Source organism: Echinops telfairi, unplaced genomic scaffold (assembly GCF_000313985.2).
Source record: "Echinops telfairi isolate 266 unplaced genomic scaffold, ASM31398v2 ScPeMD7_23;HRSCAF=83, whole genome shotgun sequence".
Taxonomy (NCBI): Eukaryota; Metazoa; Chordata; class Mammalia; order Afrosoricida; family Tenrecidae; genus Echinops; species Echinops telfairi.
Genome location: NW_022103920.1, coordinates 88,238,014 through 88,257,700, shown reverse-complemented (window position 1 = coordinate 88,257,700; position 19,687 = coordinate 88,238,014). Strand labels below are relative to the sequence as shown.

Sequence of the window (19,687 nt, the reverse complement as noted above, 5' to 3'; positions counted from 1 at the left end):
GTGTGACTCAGTGTGGGTCGGTGTGTGTCAGTCAGTGTGTGTCTGCGAGTGTGTTGGTATGGATGTGTATGTGGTATGTGTGTCGGTGTGAGTGTATCAATGTGTCAGTTTGAGTGTGTCACTGTGAGTGAGTGTGTGTGTCAGTGTAAGTGTATATGTGTCAGTGCGTGTGTGTGTCAGCGTGAGTGTCCATGTGTCAGTGTGTGTGAGCTGGGTCTGTGTGAGATGGGTCTGTGTGAGTGTTCCAGTGTTTGAGTGTGTGTCAGTGTGAGCGTTAGCGTGTGTGAGTGAGTGAGTGAGTGAGTGAGTGAGTGAGTGAGTGAGTGAGAGCATGTGAGAGCTGGAAAGAGTGAAGACAGCCTAGGAGAGAGAGTCAAAAAGACAAAGCTAGAAGTCCAGGTAGAGAAGAGGAATCTTAACTGTGACACATACCAGGGCATTTTCTACCACTGGACGCTGGTCCAAACTGGCATCAGCACCACTCTGTGCCCAGCTGCTGCCCTGCTCCCTGGGCCTGCATTACCGTAGCTCTTTACAGGAGTAGAAAACCTCAGTCTTTCTACCGAGGATAGGCTGGTGATTTTGAACTGCTGACATTGTAGTTAGCAGCCCGACACAAAACCCCTATGCCGCTTGGGCTCCTGGGCCTGGACACAACCTGTGTTGAATCTAGAAAGTGAGTGGATGGGAGACAGCCAGGAGGTTGTCGCAGGCACCAGCACAGAGCCTGTAAAAGGATGACACGTACATTCATGTACACGATCGATCGGTCTGAGTCCCTGCCTGCAGTTCCTGCGTCTGTCTGTACATGGGCGTGGGACTGCTGGGTCGTGTAATAATCCTAACTCGATGAGGAACGGCCATGCCCTCGTCCACAGCAGCTGCATCCTTACACAGGCCCCGCAGCAGTGCATGGGGGCCTCAGCTCTCAACATCACTGCCATGATGGTCATCCAAAACAGCTACAAGGTGGACACCACCCAAGAGCTCACCGGAGGATGGATGGGTAAATAAAATGTGGTGTGCCTGTGTGGAGGAACATTACTCAACCATGAAAAAGGTGCCGAAACAGACACACAGCTCTTCAGAAATATTGCACTCAGGGTACTAAGCCAGACACAAAAGTACCCGCATTTTGTACAGCGCCACTTATCTGGAATCCCCAGGACAAGCAAATGGCAGGAAACAGAAAGTCGATGTGAGGGCCCCCAGGGTGGGCGCCGTTACTCCATGGAGAGTGTCTCTGCGTGAGTGAGGGATGAAAGCGCGTGACAACAGTGGGGAGGGTTGCACAGCACTGCAGATGAACTAACGCCATCGCTATCAGGAGCCATCGGATCAGCTCCAACCCATAGCGACCTTGTGCACAACAGAACAAACGCTGCCCGGCCCTGCGCCATCCTCACGATGGCTCCTGTGCCTGAGCCCATTGCTGCAGCCATGTGTCCATCCTCCTGAGGGCTTCCTCTGTTCCACTGCCCCTCTCCTTTACCGAGCAGGTGTCCTTCTCCAGGGACGGCGTCTCCTGACAACGTGTCCAAAACGTAAGACAACGTCTTGCCAACCTTGCCTCTAAGGAGTACTCTGGCCATACCTCTTCCAAGACAGATTTGAATGTTACATGTAAAATGGTCAAAACGGCAAGTTTCGGGTTATTCTCCAGGGAGCTTCCCAGAAAACCGCTCATGGGACAATGCCATCATCTTTGAGTGCCATGCTGCCGCCCACTTTCGGAAGGCCGCTCAGAGCATTAGCCACCGGTGTTTTTAAAGAAAACACGGGGGACAGGGAGCACAACACGTGCGGGTGAGCAGTGGGGACTGGGTCACGCACAACAAGGGTTACCTGAGAATCGGGATTTAATTCTGGAAGTGCCGGGGGTGGGGGGGGTCCTATGATGGGTCAGCAGGAACGTGGCCATGGCCACCTGTGCTGCGAGAAGCTCGCTGACTCAGAAGGAAGGTGGGTCTGAAAAGAGGATAACGGGAGAGGAGAAGACAATGGAGCCCCTGAGCGGTGCCCACAGTGAAGCAGGCAGGAAAAGGCTGGCAATTCAGGCCCATTCTGGGGGGCCTCAGAAGACACCCGGAGACGACCCGGATTTCCAGGGAGCAGGGTGCTGCTGCACGCTCCACAACAGCGGACAACAGCCCGCAGTGACGCAGAGCGGGCAGAAAGGAGCGAGGGGAGTGGACGGCTCAGGGGCAGAGTCTGGCACCCTTCGGGAGGAGGAACGATGGCTAACATCGGTGCGATTAGCCACCACCGAGTCCGCTCCAACTCGCAAGACCACACACGGGGCAGGGCAGGGCCAAGCCCCGTCTAGTTCCAAACCGGCTGCATGCCCCATGATTCTGCTACTGCGGGGCATCTCCCAGCCTCGGGACGCATCTCCCAGCACGAGACCACCTGGCTCTGCAGTTATCCACACGGTTCTCCTTGGCTGGTGTCCAGACGCCCATCACCCAGGCTTTCTCCCAACCTGTCAGGGGCGTGTTCATCTGGAAGCTCTGCTGAAAGCTGTCTAGCATGGGTGACTGTCCTGGTATTTGAAACCCCGAGGGGCATGGCTCCAACATGACAGCAACATGCAGGTCCCCACAGTGGGGACCCACAGCAGGAAGTTGGACGGGGGGATGGGGCAGCGAATGTTAAAAATCACAGAGAAGGAGCCAGGAGTAGCAGCCAAGTTTGGGGCTTGAGTGTCTGGGTAGAACAGGGGAGCCTGCACTGTTGGCTTTCCTTGTCTCGGGAACCTTCCGTGGCCCAGCCAGGCGGCTGCCTCCTTCCCCAGACCACCCTCAGACGACAGCACGGCCTGTCAGCACACAAGGTAGCGGGTGGAATAGCGAACGACCCCACGGTCCACAATTGAATCCCTGGCCCCTGGGAGTGGACAGGTGGCCTTACATGGTGCAAACAGGCCTGAAAGACGTGATGAAGCTCAGAATCTTGAGCGGGAGAAAAACTCAAGCTGCCAAGCTCCCTGACTGTACTCAATGTCGTCACCAGGATCATTTACAAAGGGGGTAAGAACGGGCATTAGTAGCAGGAGAGGAGGGCACAGAAACAAGAGGTATGGCGTGGGTTGGTTTCTGTCTCCCCCAAAATAGGTGTGGCAATCTTAGCCCTAACACCTACAGACATGACCCTGTTTGGAAAAAGGGCGTTCTCCTCTACACTAGGTAGGTCATACCCGGGTAGGGTGGGCTCTAAAGGTAATCACTCCTGAGCTCCAAAAGGAGACTAGAATACACACACACACACACACACACACACACACACACACACATACACACACACAGGGAGGTGGAAGAAGACAGGAAACGGAGATGGGCACATCTTCAAGGATTGCTGGTAACTCCCAGAAGCTTAAGAGACAAGGAAGGATCTCCTTAGAATTCAGATTTTTCACCTCCTTTGCCGTGAGCTGCATGAATGGCCCGGGGGCAGTGAGAAACGGCGAGAAAATAAATGCCTGTTCCTTAAAGCTGCCCATTTGCGGCATGTGAGTGACAGCAACGCTAGGGAAGTAAGGCAAGTGGAAATGGTACAGGGAAGGGGCCGCGCGGGAGCAGCTGAAACAGGCAGGGTAACGGACTGTCCCCTCTGAGCTCGCAGAAGGACCAGCCTCGAGCACGCGCACGCGCACACTCACTGTCATGGAGTTGACGCAGCTCACAGCGACCCTGCAGGGCAAGAAATGCCCCTGTGAGCTTCCAAAGTCCTGTCTGTCTTCCGTGGAGCGGCTGGTGGCTTTAAACTACTGACCTTTCGGATTGCAACTGAACTCGCAACCACTGCTGCGCCACCAGGGCCCCTTGGGGGCTTTGAGCCAGGGAGACTCCTTTTGGACTTCTGACCCCCAGCGCTGTAACCAGTCAACTCCTGTTGCGTCCAGTCACGACGTTGGCAGAGAAACCTGTGCGAGATGGAACTGGGCGGGGCCGTCTTGTGTTTTTTGTGTGTGTTTTGTTCGTTGTTGCTTGGCGTGTGTATTGTTCAAAAAGAGCTCCATTGGTGTTTGCGTGGCGTGCTGACTATGCGGGTGCCTTCAACACGCCCACAGCCACTTTCTGCTCCTCAGAAAGGAAAGCACGCGGGAGCCTGTCTCGGGCACACTGGGCACACCACGTGTGGCGCTCATGACCGGCAAGGTCCCCGCCGCGGGCAGGGTACGGTCAGTCTTTTTTCTTGTGTGTGTAAATCATGTGCCTGGGGGCTCGTACAACTCTCATCACCATCCATCCATCCATCCACTGTGTCGAGCACGTTTGTACATTTGTTGCCCGCGTCATTCTCAAAACACTTTCTTTCCGTCATTCTCAAAACACTTTCTTTCCACTTGAGCCCCTGGTATCCGCTCCTCATTTTCCCCTCTCCCTCCCCCATGAGCCTTTGATAATCCATCAACTATTATTATTTTTTCATGTCTCACACTGACCAATGTCTCCCTTCAACCACTTTCCTTTGGCCATCCCCTGGGAGGGGCCGGGGTGGCAGGGTGCCGTCTTAACTCTTTGCTGCCTCGCCCTTTAGGGAAAAAGCTTGGAAGGGTTCCCGCCTGGCCCGGGTGGTGGCTGCGAGTTTTACTGTCATCGTTTGGCTATGGCAGATTGGAAAGGGGCCCACAGAGAAGGGGGCAGGGCGAGGACTACCTGACTTTGCTGGTTTCGGCCAGCGGCACTCTCCAGCCCGCGTCTTCGTCGGAAAGGTCGTAGATGTTGACCAGCGTGGTCTCGGCACACCGCCCCGGCGGCCGGTTGCTCTTCTTTGGAACGGAGAGCACCGGGATGGGCGCCTCTGGGGTGAACTCCTTGGCGGCGTTTCCAAAGTGATCCAGAAAGTACCTGGTGATGAGTTCGAGGTTTGTCTTGAGAGGGTTTTCCTTTGCCTAACAATGGGACAAAGAGAAGAAAGTCATTCATTGTAGATGCTGCCTCTGGGGAAGGCTCAGAAAGATGTCGATTCCAATTAAAACAAAAACAAATAAGCCCACTGCCATCAGTCTGTTCTAGCTCACAGCAACCTGTAAGGGGCATCTGAGAGTACAGATCTCTATGGGAGTAGGCAGCCTCACCCTGTTCCCACAGAGCAGCCAGTAGGCTTGAGCCAAGAACATCGTGGTTCGCAGCCCAATGCTTACCCCACAGCGCCACCAGGGTTCCAGCTCTTTGTTGCTGTTAGGTGCTGTCCAGCTGGTTTGACCCAAAGCCGCTCGTGCACAACAGAGCAAAACTCGGCCTGGCCCTGCGCCATCCTCACAATTGTTCCTGTGCCTGAGCCCTCTGGGTCAGGCCATCTCACCGACGGCCCGCCCCTCTCGTTCACTGACCCTGCATTCTACCGAGCACGATGCCCTTCCCCAGGGCCTGGTCCCTGCTGACCACATGCCCAGAATACTCGAGATGAAGTGTAGTCACCCAGTTCCTTAGCGTCCATTGACCCACTTCCCGCTCATTCGGACATTCGTTCAGCAAGCATTCACGGAGTGCCCCGTATTCATGCCAGGCACAGTGTTGGGCACGGAGGGGCACAGAGGTGACAGCAACACCCCTGTCCTAAGAGAACTGGCAGCTAATGTAGGTGCCCAGCAACTCCCCGAACAGTTAAAGTGTGATGTGAATAGAGGGATACCCAATGTCCTCAGTCTCTTCCTCCCAGTCCCCCTCCCACCCGGCCCCAGGAATAACTTTATAAAACAGAAATCCTCTCATTTGAAAAAAAAGAAAGGCCAAGTGTATAAAAGCCTTTGGGTTCTGGACATTCTCTTGGTGTGTGGATTCTGCATTTAACATACAGACATAGGCCAGGACACATGGTTTATGTTGAAGTTTAACATGAATAACATAGAGAGACTGATATCATTAACTCCAGTTACATACCAGCCTTTTAAAACGTACGGGGAAAACACTTCAATAGCAGGTTCTGGAAATAAGTCATAGCAGTATTTCCTAACTCTTCCTGCCTATTACTTTTGGAATTTCTCTTTGAATACAGAGTCCCAGGCCCCACCAAGGCCACTAGCAAAGAGGTCATGACCAAAGTCAGCAGATTCTATGGTCAAATACCACAGCAAACCAACTCACTGCCCTCGGGTCCATGCTGGCTCATCGTGACCAGAGAGGACGGAGTAGCACTGACCCTGTGAGTTTCTGAGACTGTAACTCTCAAAGGGAGTACAAAGTCCAACTGAAAACGTCCAAAATACATGAGACAAAGCTTCACCATCCACTACCGTGTGTGAGCTCCCTTGAACAGGAACAGTGATGGACAGGAAAAGTTGTTGTTCTTGTTGTTGTTGTTAGGTGCCACAGTCAGTTCCAACTCAGAGCAACCCTCTGCACAGCAGAACAAAGCGCAGCCCCATCCTGGGCCGTCCTCACAATTGTGTGAGGCCATTATGACAGCCACAGCGTCAACCCATCGTGTCAAAGATCTGCCTCGTTTTCGCTGCCAAGCATGATGTCTCCTGACAAAGCCTCACCAACCTTTCTACCAAGGAGCGGTCTGACTGTACGTCTTCCAAGACAGATTGGTCTTTTTTCTTTTGACAGTCCGCGGTACTTTCAATATTCATTGCAAGCACCATAATGTAAACACATCCTTTCTCCTTCAGTCTTCCTTATTCAATGCCCATGCATAGAAGGCGATTAAAAGTGCTTGCATCAGGCGGGCCCACCTTAGTCCTCAAAGGAATCTCCTTGCTTTTCAAGACTCTGAAGAGGTCGTGTGCAGCAGATTAACCCAATGCCCTGCATCCTTTGATCTCTTGACTGCTGCTTCCATGAGCATTGACTGTGGATCCCAGCCAGGTGAAAAAGTAACCGTGGTGCCACACCCTATCCCATGTAGCAGCCTAAACATTAGTCTTTTCTCTGTTTCTCATTTGAAAGGTAGTCTTCCTGTTCTGCAGGCAATTGCTTCCTGCCCCAGATCACAGCATGCCACAGGAGGTCAATCTGAAGGGGGGATCTTAGTCTCTTCGACCTGGATTGCCTTCCAAGAGACCTACTGGTGCTTCATTTATGAAGAACAACAGATTTTCCCCTTGTGACTACTCATTTCTTAGGGACTCAAAAACTCCAGAGCAGCAGCAGCAGCAGCAGCAATCCCCAACCCAGCGTAGAGGCCTCGCAGGGTCTTCGTGCTGAAGGTGCGCCAGCTGAGCCGTGCGGTTGACCGGGCACCACATGCCAAAGGCCACTGTCCGGTGGGAGCTCTCTGGGGTTGCGCCAGGTGAGAGTCACTGCTACAGGCTCTTCCACACGCTGCACTCACCTAGTCCTTCTCCAGCGTGGCCTCTCTGATGCAGAGCGAGGGCTGGGCTGCAGCTGAGGGCTTCTCCCGTTGGCTGCACTCACCGGGCTTCATCGGGGCGTGGGGTCTCTGGTGCCTAAGGAAACCGGAGCTTTGGCGGAACACTTTTCCACATCCGCTGCGCTCAGAAGGCCTTTCTCCGATGTGAACTTCGTGTGGAACGAGAGGCGTGGCGGTTAGATGTTAGGTCAACTTGATGAGTCGGCATCGTATGGTTGGCAATGAGTTGGGTTTTTTGGTTTTGATGCTGTGTGAACGTGGAGGGGTGCAGGCTAACCTGTCCATCAGATCACACAGCCTGTGGTGCCTTCCTGGAGGTGTGACCTTTTCCTAAGGGAGAAACTAGGAACTTCCCCTCTCGGCCACTTCGTCTTCCTCCTCGCTAGGACTCGGTATCTGCCTCCAGGGGTGGCCCCGGGTGGCCTGCCTGACCCTGAGAGCTGTCAGGGCCTCGCCACGTTTCCCCAACCATAGGCCCAGGCAACCCTGCTCACACCAGCCTGTGAGTTCCCTGTGTGCCGCTCCACCTTGCTGCGTCGGCGGCAGCCTGTCTGTGGGGCTCTGCCGAGGGCTCCAGCCAGCATCAGGACCCACGGACTTGAGCTGGACCGGGCAGGGACGCCTTCTTGATAGAAAGCGCTTCCTTACACAGATTAGGGTCCCCGGCTTTTTTTCTCTGGACAATCCAGCCAAACACAAGAGGTGACCTGCTATTGAAGGCTTTTCCACATTCCACATAAATAAAATCATGAGGGCAGGAACTCCAGTCTCCAGAACTACTTAGCAGCAATAGGGTGACACTATTCTACTTTTTTATTTAATTGGATTTTTTTTTCCTTCTAGAAAATTCTTTCTGTTAAAACCCCAACCGTTCAAAACTGAGCACTAACAGCCCAAACACAATCCATCCCATGTGTGAGTCATGAGTCTTTCCACCCTGACAGCACCCAGGCAGCTGGTTTTCAGTGTTAACATTTTAAAATAAAAGTCGGAATTGTAAAGTGCTTATGCAAAAGAAACAAAATTAGATAGTATTTCTTTTTCATACCTCAATCTTATATAACCATTGCAATCAACAGTATGTATAAAACAGAAAAAGGGATTACTGGGAATATTTACCTTGGATTGTATGGCTTCCCTAAAATCACACAAAATGAGTGCCAATAAATATCAAAACTATCATGCAACACAAAAAACCACTGCCATGAGTTGATTCGAACTTACAACAACCCTATATAGGATTATGTAGGCGGTCAATCTTGGAAGAAGCAGACAGCCTCATCTTTTTCCTGCAAAGCAGATAGTGGGTTTGAACCACAGACCTTTCTGGTAGCAATGAACCCTCACCCAACAGTACCATGAGAGCTCAACTAGACTAATGAATACATTTTTCTATACAACTCATTCATCTAATAACTACTGTGTACATCCAACAATCAGGGCACATAGGAAGATCTAACGAAAATATCCTAAACATCTTAAGACACCTTAGGGAGAGCATATGATGAGAAGGAGATAAGAAATGGCTCGAATTTCCCAAAGGCCCTTTTAGGATATTAGGGAACAGGCATTTAGATAAGAATCCCTATGTGCCAGAGGGGGTGGGTGGTTGAATTTTCTGGTTAATTTTCTCACTCTGTGCTGATAATGTAGAGTCTACTCTCATTTCTGGAGCCCTAGTGGTGTAGTGGCTATGCATCGGGCTTCCACCTGCAAGGTTGGCAGTTCAAGCCATCAACAACTCCACCAGAGAAAGGCAGGGCTTTCTACTCCTGTACACAGGGACAGTCTTGGAAACTCACAGGAGCAGTTCTACTGTGCTCTTTCAGTGCCTCTCCTGGCTACAGACATAGCAACTGGAGGATTACTGAGTACCCACTGGCTGGGTCGGCAGCCCTCTTTCCCCAGGACCCCAGCCCAGCACGGACGGACGGAGGCCCTGAGTGATGCAAACAGTGAACACGCTTGGCTGCTAACCAAAAGGTCATGGGTTCAAGTCCATCCAGGAGTGCCTCAAAAGAAAGGTAATCTACTCCCTCCCCACCTCTCCCCCACCAAAAATCAGCCCCTGAGAACCCTAGGGAGGCCAGCTCTTGTCAGAGAAAACTCGCCGGCTGGGGTTTCCCTGAGCACCAACGGATGTGCCTGAGGTCACTGCTGGGTCCCCAGGAGACATGTCACGCTTTCCTCCATCTCCGATGTGACTTTACCACCATTGCCCTTTGCTCCGCCCAGGGCAGCTCTGACCGGCGGGATGCCAGCTGGTAGAGAGAGGCTCATGGGTTTGCTTGAAATGCTAACCCTTTCCTTTGTGGAGGGAAATATGACCTAATCCCTCCCTGTCCTGTGACGCAAGCATATCAGGGTCCCGAGGTTTCTCCAGATATCTTAGAAATAGTCTTGGAAGGCTACAGTGCCCCACCCCCATACCTACCAAAGGTGCCAAGATTCCCTCTGAGAAAAGGGTTATCATTGAAACATACCCGATGACCACCATCAGGATAGGATTGGGAAGTGGAAGTCCTGTGTTCTAGCCCCACCCTTTCCCCCATAACTGAAGTAGGGTCTCATAGAGGCTCGTCTCTGGCTCATCGTCCTCCGGAGCAGTTCCCACTGGACCAGTAGCTTGAAAACTAAGGGGCTCTCCCAGGTGGCCACGGAGATGAGACTCACTCCTCCATCTTCCCCTCCTCACAAAGGGAGACTGCCCTTCTTTGTTTTGCATATTGGACTTCTGTTTGGGATCTCATTGGATTGCTTTTTAAAAATAGCACTGTGATAAACAATGAATAACATATTCATCAGGTTCTTTCCACCTCAGACACTCTGTCCAACCACAGGGTAGAGTCCGCTGGACAGTCTATTCTCCACTCTAATTAGAGAAATTCGCCATTGTAACAAGCCCTGGTGATGCTATCGGCTAAGTGCTGGGCTGCTAACCAGAGGATCAGCTGTTCTAAAGCACAAGCTGCTCCACAAGAGAAAGATGAGGCTGTCTGCTCCCAGAAAGACCCACAGCCTCAGAAACCCTATGTAAGTGATACAGTGGGTTATATACTGAGCTGCTAACCACAAGGTCAGTGGTTCAAATCTGCCAGTCACTACACAGGGGAAAGAAAGATGAGGGTATCTACACCTGTTGAGATTTAGTGTGGGCACAATGGGTGGATGTATGGATTGTGATAAGAGCTGTAAGAGCCCCCAATAAAATTATTTTTTAAAGGGGGGGGCAGTTCCAATCTGTACTAGAATGCCATTATGAGCTAAAATTAATCCAATGGCAGTCATTCTGGTTTTTTTTAAACTGGCTCGATGGCAGTGGATGGATGGATCTTTGTAAAAGAAAGAGCAATTAAAGCAGTCGTATAGCTTCATTCATATGTTTCACAAACACGTGTTGACTACTCGCTATGTTAAACAGGTTCAGTGCTATCAATCCACTGCCATCCAGTCAATTCCGATTCATAGTGACCCTATGAGACTGTCCATCTTTACAGGAGCAGAAAGTCTCATCTCACCCCCACCCCTGGGCTGCTGGTGGATGTGAACTGCTGACTGTGTGGTTAGCGGCCCAACGTGTAAAGCACTCAGCCACCAGGGCTCCCTTGGTTAAGTGCAGAGGTGCAATAATGAACAGACGGGACACATCTCGGCCCCCCTGCTATATGCACCCATGGTCCTTAGGGAGGCAGATCCTAATTACACAGCGACACAACTTTGGTATTACAAATGGGATGTACAATGAAGGAAGCATAGAGTGCACTGGGGCCTGTAAAAGGAGCGGGGTGGATGGGGGAGGAGGAGGGAAGCACCCCAGGAGGTATCACCCAGGCTGCACCAAGCCCCTCTTCTGTCTGCATTGCAGGTCACAGCAGACCTCAGATGAGGCATTCATCAGAACTGCAGGAGGAAAATCTGACGCAGGCAGGGAATGGAAAATTTTTGTATAACTGAATACTATATTCTTAAGTACAGTCGTACTAAATATAGCCTCTTGGGGGAAGGAGGGAGCAGAGGGAATAGCTGGTGGCGCTGAGCAGTTGTTAACCGCCTGGGGCAAAATGAACCCAAAGTGGCCAACACACACACAGAGGAGTAAGCTCCCACGCGCCCACACACACAGTGCCAAAGGGGCGGCGGCACCGGGCCGGCTCGGGCTAGAACACACAAGCCCACCTGGGCTTTGTCTGCACTTGGCTCGGTCCCTTTCTGGCTGCACACGGGGTGAGCCACCCACGCTGTCCCCAGGCTCCCTCCCGCCGCACGCCTCCGAGGGCCTGGCAGGGCGCAGGCACGTTCTGACGTCATCAGACTCTAGCACCAGTACCTTGTTCTCCTTGTAGAGAAATTCCAGGTGCAAAACCTTGCGGAGGTCGTTTCTGCTGTTGATGCTGAGATCCGAGCGTGGGCGTTCCTGGTCCATGATCACACACGTCTTCTTCAAGCCCTGCGGGGAGAAACCGGATCCCTTCCTTAGCCTTTGATGACATCAAAACCTTCCGCTTCAAAGACGGCTTGGGCTCATTGTGAGCGTTCGCATCCTGCCTCCCTCACCAGGATCTTAGAATATCAAAAAAAAAAAAAAAAAGAGGCTTGAGTTTATTTTTATATAAACTTTACCCTTGGCATCACCTTTCTCTTAACTCTTTTTCTGATTCTTTCCAAAGACTGGGCTAATCAAAGGCTGGAGTTGTCAGCCCATTTCACAGGAACGGAAGGTGACGGTGAGATCGGTGACTTGTTCAAGGCCAGGTTGGGAGTCCTGGATTCTGTCCTAGGTTAGGGTCGCAGCCTATGAAGCTTCCAAAAAGGATGCCAGTCATTCCCTGGTTTTCCTCCAATGATGGTTTAGATAAGTTGTGTCTCTCCCCCACCCCCACCCCCCAGCTGATGAGGAGCATCAAAATGTTTGTAGAAAAAGACGGAATTTAAAAAGATAATGGAATTTTCCCCAAAAATAATTTCATTGGGAATTCTATAGGATCGCATTTGGGAATGAATGGGTTTTCTTTGTTAGGGAATGGGGTGGTATTGGTGCAGGGTGTGTCTCATTAAACTCTTTGGAGACACAAGAGAACAGATTGAGCAAGCAAAGATAGGAGATGGATATCGTGTGGCATAAAGATGACGGTAGGAGCTGACAAGAGACGAGGACCTTCCCTCAGAGCTGGCAGGGAGAAAGTCTTAGAGCCAGCACCCGGAGTTCAGATTGCCAGCTTCCAAATGATGAGAAAGAAAATGGCCAGGCACCCTGTTTCTGCTGAGGCAGCACTCCATGGCTGAGAAGGTGGGAAATCATGAGGCGGAGCTGCGTTACACAAGACGCCACCAAAGAAGAATCTCAGGATAGAACTGCCCCTGTGTTTCTGAGACTGCAACTCTTTACAGGAGTAGAAAGCCTCATCTTTCTACCCCGTTGTGTCTGGTAGTTTCAAACTGCTGACCTTGGGGTTAGCAGCCCAACACGTCTAACCACTATGGTACCAGGGTTCCTGAAGACACCACAGTGGCATCAAGTAGTAGGGGCCACTAGCCACGCTAGCCAGTGAATCTGGGATTCCAGGACCCTGGCCCCTGGGAAGCACTTGAGAAATGTTTGCTTAGTCTCCAAGAGAGCCAGCTTCCACGATCCAACACTCCCATGAGACCAAGTGTCAAGGCCCAGGGGAGACACACCGTGGCAGCAGAGACTGGGCAACCCATGTTCCCTCCAAAGAACCAGAGCATCTGCCTATGAGCCTCGCTGGGCCCCAGGCTGTCCTGACCACCAAGTGAGCCGGTGCTGGGGGTAGGAGCCACTGCCTCCTCAACTGCTCAGCCTGGCCTCGTTCCTGAGGGCTTCTGGACTCCACTGCCAGTCAGGACCTCAACTGCTCCTCCAGCCTTTCTGTACAGAGCTCAAACTGCTGGGGACACCAAACAGAACCTGCTGCCAGGCACAAGTTCGGGTCCATTTGCGAATAAGATACGAGAGTGGTCTGTGTGTCCATGTGGAGGGGAGGTGGGGGCATGCTGGGAAGCATTACGTAGAAAGGGTCACACTCACAAGCAACGCCTGCATTTTATCTGGCCTTAGCCATGGTGTTCCCACCAATCACAGTGGCATGGAATGTTCTAGAACAACGGTCCTTCTCTGCGAGGTAACTATGCTGATCAGCCGAGTCTTGGAACATTAGACAAGTCCCCAGGCTGTATGGACACCAGCATTTGAAAACCAGGCGCTGTGGGTTTCATGTTGGACTGCTCATCGCTAGGTTGGCAGTTCAAAACCACCAGCTGCTCCTCAGAAGAATGAAAAGATGATCTGCTCCCGTCAAGATTTCTAGCACGGAAATCTATAGAAGAGGGCTATGAGTTGGAATTGACTCAATAGCAGTGAGTTTGGCTTTGAGGTTGTGTGTGTGTGTGTGTGTGTGTGTTTATTTGGGGGGGGGGGGTTAAAGACACCCTCAGGGTCAACCAGTCCTCAATCAATCCAGCTGTAACTGTCATCCATTCAACAAACATTTGTTGCATGCCCACGAAGTGCCAGGCTCTGTTCTAGACTCTGGAGATACAAAAGGAGCCACCACCAGGCCCATAGACACAGAGCTGACATCTGCTGGGAAATCGGAGCACAACAATCAAATTTGTGCAGAGGGAGCAGCTGCATAGATGCCTCACGACAGAGGCAAGTAAGCCAACTGCTGATTGAGCATCGTCCATGGGCTCACTCCTGTCTCTAGTTTCCCATCTGGGAGATGAGGGGAACAGACCGCCTCCCATGCGGCAGCACGAGACCAGCTGCTGCCGATCCAAGTCCCTGACCACATGGAGCTGACATCCTACAGGGGACAAGACAAGAGTCGTACAGCACCGGGGGCAAAAAGCAGGGGAGGCGGCAGAGAGGGCCAGGCAGGAGCGTGGAGCAGGGCTGCTGCTTTATCAAAAGTGGTCGAGAAGGTGGCATTGGCCGTGGCAGTGGTTGGGTGCTCTGCCTCCTAGCGGCCGTGTGTGCTATGGAACAAAGCACCGCCCGGCGCAGCCGGCCGTCCTCAGAATTGGGGTTCTGTGCGAGCCCACTGCTGCAGTTGCTGTGTCGATCCATCAGTCGAGGGTCTCCTCTTTTTTGACAGGCCCTCTACTACTCCTGAAAACGACCCACTGAAAACCTGCCGCGTAGCAGCACAACACTGCACTGATTAGGTGATCATAAAGCAGAGACCTGAAGGACGTGAAAAAACACAGGTCATACAGATACCTGGAGAAACACTAGTGTAAAAAAAGGAATCGCAAGTGCGAAGGCCCTGTGGCCAGGATGGCCTGTGAGGGGGGGAGTGGCAAGAGATGAAGTCCAATGGGTCTTCAGAGTGACCAGGAAGGGCTTAGTCGGCTTTTATAAAATCAGGAGCCAATGGAGGGACACAAAGAGAAGTGTTGTGAACTGACTGGATCTCTTGAAGGGTCCCTGTTTGGAAGGCTGGAAAAAGACTGTAAGAGGCCAGCAGAAACCAGGGAGGAGGCCACTGAATGGTTCACCTGGACGATGGCGTGGCTTGGGTGGGGGCAGTTGCAGCAGAAGGGGCAGGCAGTGGCTCCCTTCTCTGGGTTCCCTGAGTAAAGCCAACCAACTTGCTGGTGGCCTGGACATGAGGAGCACCACCAAGCGGAAAGTCCAGGAATTCCAGTCTGGGCAGCTGGGAGGATGGAAATGCCCCTGACTGAAGTGGTGAGGACGGCAGAAGGTGGAGGGGATCTGGATTGGAGTTTGGGGCGTGTTAAGTCTGAGGTCCAAGTGGGGATGGGAAGAACCTGAGCGCTCAGGTAGATGCCTGGGCTACAGACAGAAAGGTGGGAGTTGTCAGTACAAGAGGCGGAGATGAAATCCCTAAGGCTGGTTGAGGCGCCTAGAGGACGGATGGAGAAAAGAGGTCCCCAGATGGAGTCACTGTCCACATGCCCAGGGCTGGGAAAGGAGGAGGAAACCAGAATGCATGATCAGAGAGGCGACAGGAAAACAGGAGGCGATGGACTTCTAGAAGCCAGGGGAAAAAGATTCCCGGAAGAAGAGGATGTGCTCAACAGAGTCAACGGTAAGATGTCGTTGACGACCTTGGGAAGCTGTGTGTCCATAATTGGTGGGAGACATAAGCCAGGTTAGAGTGGGCTGGAGAAAGCAAGGGATTCGAATCAGAGCCACACAGAGTCCTTTTGATGGGTTTTGCTCTAAAAGGAATAGGAAAACTAGACCAGTGGTTGAATGAGGCTGAGCGGGATCACGATGGGACTTGGGGGGAGCTTTTATAAATGCTAATATATAATGATACCCACTAAAATCCCAGCCATCGAGTCAATGCTGAATCATGGTGACCCTACAGGGCAGAGCAGAACTGAGGTTATTGAGACGGTAATTCTTTATGGGAGCAGACAGCCTCAACTTCCTCCCACAGAGGAGCCGGTAGATTTGAACAGCCAACCTCCTGGTTAGCAATCCAATGCTTAACTCATAGCACCACTAGAGAAGGAAAAATATATGGGACCCTAGAGCAAAGCAATGCCCTTGAACCCACAAGGGAACAGAAGGCCCTCCACGAAGGGGTTGCCCTTAGAGAAGAATGGATAACTCTCTCAGAGAAACAAGAGGCAGGGCAGAGTGAAGGGTGCCAATCCAGCTTGTGACCGTTGGATCGCACATCAACTTGATGGGACCTGCATGGAAGCAGAGGTGGAGTTCAACCTGTCGATCAGGTGGTAGCATAGTGATGACTCCTGTGGGGGTTGTGGCCTTCTTAGAAGAGAGACACTGGAAACCTCTCTTTGCATTTCTGGTAGTGGGATTCTGGTTCTGGCTCCAGGGGCAGCCCCAAACGGGACCCCAGATGCTCCCTCTGACCCCGTATCTGCTCATCTCTACACCCAGCAGCCTGTGGTCTCCCCGCTCCCTGCAGCTCTGCGAGCGAGATGAGGACTCCAGCCAGCGCCACTCACACCCATAGATTTGAGTTGGACGGGCTGGGGTGCCCCCTTGATAGAAGAAAGTTCTTTCTGACACCTATATGAGACCACTGGTTTTGTTTCACTGGACAACCGGGGCTAACACAAGGCTGTGGAACCTTCTCTTGACTGTTCCTATCTTGTCCTGTGAAAATGGGGTGGGGGGGGACTTGTGGCTTGAAAAAAGAGATGGAGTGGAGGGTTTGAGAGTGTGAGCATGCTGGGAGCTGTGACCAGGTGAGTTGGGGAGATGGGGTCCCTCCCTACACAGTCACCCCATCACTCTATCGGGGAGACGAGTGGCTGTGAGTTTCCAGAGGCCTGTCAACATGCTGTGTTTGTCTCTAGCCCTGCTCAGCACTGTGGGGGCAAGCCAGGAAGCTGGGTTGGACTGTAACCAGTTTGGGGGGGGGTCTAATGAAGGAAGAGGAGGGTATGAGAGTCGAGCATATTATTGAGGCTTGATTACATTGATGGGACAGTGAGAACAGATGAGAGGCTATAACAGGCGAGAACCCAAACCCACGGCAATCCCCCGGTTCTGACTCACGGCAACACTGCAGCACACAGCCGAACTGCCTTCCAGGGGTCCCCAGGCCAGACACCTTTACAGAAATCGATGCCACATCTGCCTCATATGGAGTGGCTGGTGGATTCCACCCACCCACCTTTCGGCTAATCGCCGAGCCCTTAGGCACTGAGCCACCAGGGATCCTTACAGTGGGGTGGAGGGGCTGTGCAAAGCTCTTTAGACAATCAGGTACAGACTCGGGTATTAAGTGACACACTGCTTTGCCGGGCGCCTAAGGGGGATCAAGTGGGCACGTGGACGGATGGGTCGCTTGGAAGCAAGACTGTGGAGAGGTTGTTCTGGTAGCAAAGCCAGGGCTTGACCCCAGAAGAAGGTGGCAGAGGCAGGGTGGGGCTGCACACTCCCAGGACAGGGAGACTGCCCAAGGCATCTTGGGGACTCGGGGCCTCGCCAGGTGGCCACCATGACGTCCTTGAGCGGAGTCATACTTGGTGTGTTCAAGGCCGCCAGAAGGCTGGAGGGCAACCCCCAAAACTCAACTGCCGTCCAGTTGATTCTGACTCCTAGCGACCCTATAGGGCAGGGCAGAACACTCTCTGTGGGATCCCAAGACCATCACTCTTCACGGGAGTAGAAAGCCTCATCGTTCTCTCGAGGAGAGGCTGTGCTTTCGAACTGCCGTCCTTACTGTTAACAGTATAACGCATAACCACTGCCCTACTGGCCGGAGCACTGCTGCCAAGGTTCCTGGCTGCTGACGGGCAGAGGGTGGAAAAGACAGTAGTGGAAGATGAGGTCTGAGGGGGTGGTTGGGAGCTAAGCCAGCAGGTCCTTGAAGGTCCTGGGAAGGTTTCCTGTAGATTTTATCATAATTATGACAAGGATCCAGTGGGAGGCTTTGAGCAGCAGGTCCTGTCCAACTTAGCCTGGGCATCTCACCCTACCCACCTCCTAGTCTCCTGGTCTCACAGGGAGTGGGAGGACTCGTGCTATCTTTCAAGGCGGCGAGTGAGGAAGATTAGAGACAATGACGTGTGGAGCACCAGGTGGGATCTCAAATCAAGGCCACTCTGAGGTCCAGCTGCCCGTGCAAAGCCCTGCCCCGGAGGAAAGACTGTCAGAAAAGCAGGAGGCCGGTGGCAGCTCCAGGCCCCACTCCTGCCTGAGAGGTCAAGGGCAGCTCCTTTCCCCGGGCAGGGTCTGAGTATGCTCAGATAAAAGAGGGGAAGAGGAGAGCCAGACCATTCCCAAGGTCCTGTCCAATTCTGTTGTCAGCTTGGCAGGGCGAGACAGGACACAAACCGTTAACTGTGGCATAAGGACCCATGACACCCCCCGCCCCCACCCCCCTCTTGCACTTATCTGACAAGGCCGAGTAAAGGAAATAAGACTTGGGCGGTGGGCTGAGCGGGGCAAGCAGTGGAAGAAGACATTGCGATGCTAAGCTGTGGTCAGGCTATAGAGGAGCCAAGAATGTCAGGTGAGCCCTCGGGATGCCATTTGTAATCAAGCTGGGAAAGATGCCCGAGGAGCCCTGCTGGCACTGAGGATCAGGCACTGGATTGCTGCTAACTGCAAGGTGGACGACACGACTGCTCCGTGGAACAAAGATGAGGCTGTCTGTCTCCGTTGCAGCTGTGCCATCTCGGAACCCTCTATAAGGGCACTGTGCGTCGGAAGAGAGGGCCCCTCCTGGCCGAGTGGTTAAGGCATGGACTGAGATTCAAAAGGTGGGCACTTCACCGGCAGCTCCTCAGGAGAAAGACAGGCTTGGTACCCCGGTAAACAGTTACAGTCTAGGAAACTCACAGGGGCGGTCCTACACACGCACTCGATGGCACAGCGTTCCCTTTGGGTTTGGGAGGAAAGACACGGAGCAGCACTCTCTGAGAAGTTAGAATAGGCGGTGGAAGCTATGTATAAATAATAATAACAATACCTAATATGTTAAAGGTTCATGGGGGAGGGGGAGGCAGGGTGTGGGAGGGAGGCAACAAAAAAAAGAGAGGAGTGTGATAGCAAAGGGCTCACGAAGAAAGATAATGTTTAGGAATTGTTAATGCCAATGATTGAACACATCCATGTGATATAATGGATGTAAGGATCGTTATAATATTTATAAGAGCCCCCAATGAAATGATTTATAAAAGAAAAAAAAAGCCAGGCTAGCAGTGGTCAGCCTCTCAGCGAGCAGTACTGATAGCCAAACTCCAACCAGCACATGGTAAGAAAGGACAATGTGCCAGACACCGGGCAGCTGCAATGTGGCCATATGCTAGATGTATCTGTGCATGTGTGGATACCTACGTATTTTAAGAAAGAATAAATAAGCACGGAAACAAACAGAAGCACTTTCAAAACAGACGTGGGGCAGCAGATAAAACGCTCTCCACCTACTATGCACCAAGCACTAGTCTTGGGAACTGTCCGTAGATTACCATTAATCCTCATAATGAATCTGGGGAAAAAATAGTTTTCACCGAATCAATCTCACTGCCATCGCGTCAATACCAACTCATAGTGACCCTCTAGGGCAGGGTAGAACTGCCCCTGTAAGACTGTAACTCTTAGTGAAGTAGCTGGTGGTTTTGAACTGCTGACCTTGTGAGTTGCAGCAGCTCAGTGAGTAACCACTATACCACGAGGCTCCCCTGACTCTGCAGAAGGTAAGCCTTATTTGCCGATAAGGACACTGAAGCTCACAGCAGTGAATAGCATTCCCAAGATTTATGTCTTACTCGATAGCCTGTCCCATGTCTTCTTCCACCCAAAGATTTGGGGTGGGGTGTGTGTGTGTGTCCCAGGGGTGTGTGTGTGTGTGTATAGCCTGTTCCATGTCTTCTTCCACCCAAAGATTTGGGG

At 52.2% G+C, this 19,687-nt stretch overlaps 1 protein-coding gene across 1 annotated transcript in view; it reads right to left on the bottom strand.

The window, feature by feature from the left end:
- Positions 1–19,687, bottom strand: part of MINDY4 (MINDY lysine 48 deubiquitinase 4) — a 154,470-nt gene that overhangs the window by 133,659 nt on the left and 1,124 nt on the right. The window contains exons 2-3 of the mRNA XM_013004666.2: positions 11,648–11,767; positions 4,659–4,894 (exon numbers count right to left, since the gene is read on the bottom strand). Of these exons, the coding sequence (XP_012860120.2) occupies positions 4,659–4,894; positions 11,648–11,767 (356 nt within the window). The remainder of the gene's footprint in view (positions 1–4,658; positions 4,895–11,647; positions 11,768–19,687) is intronic.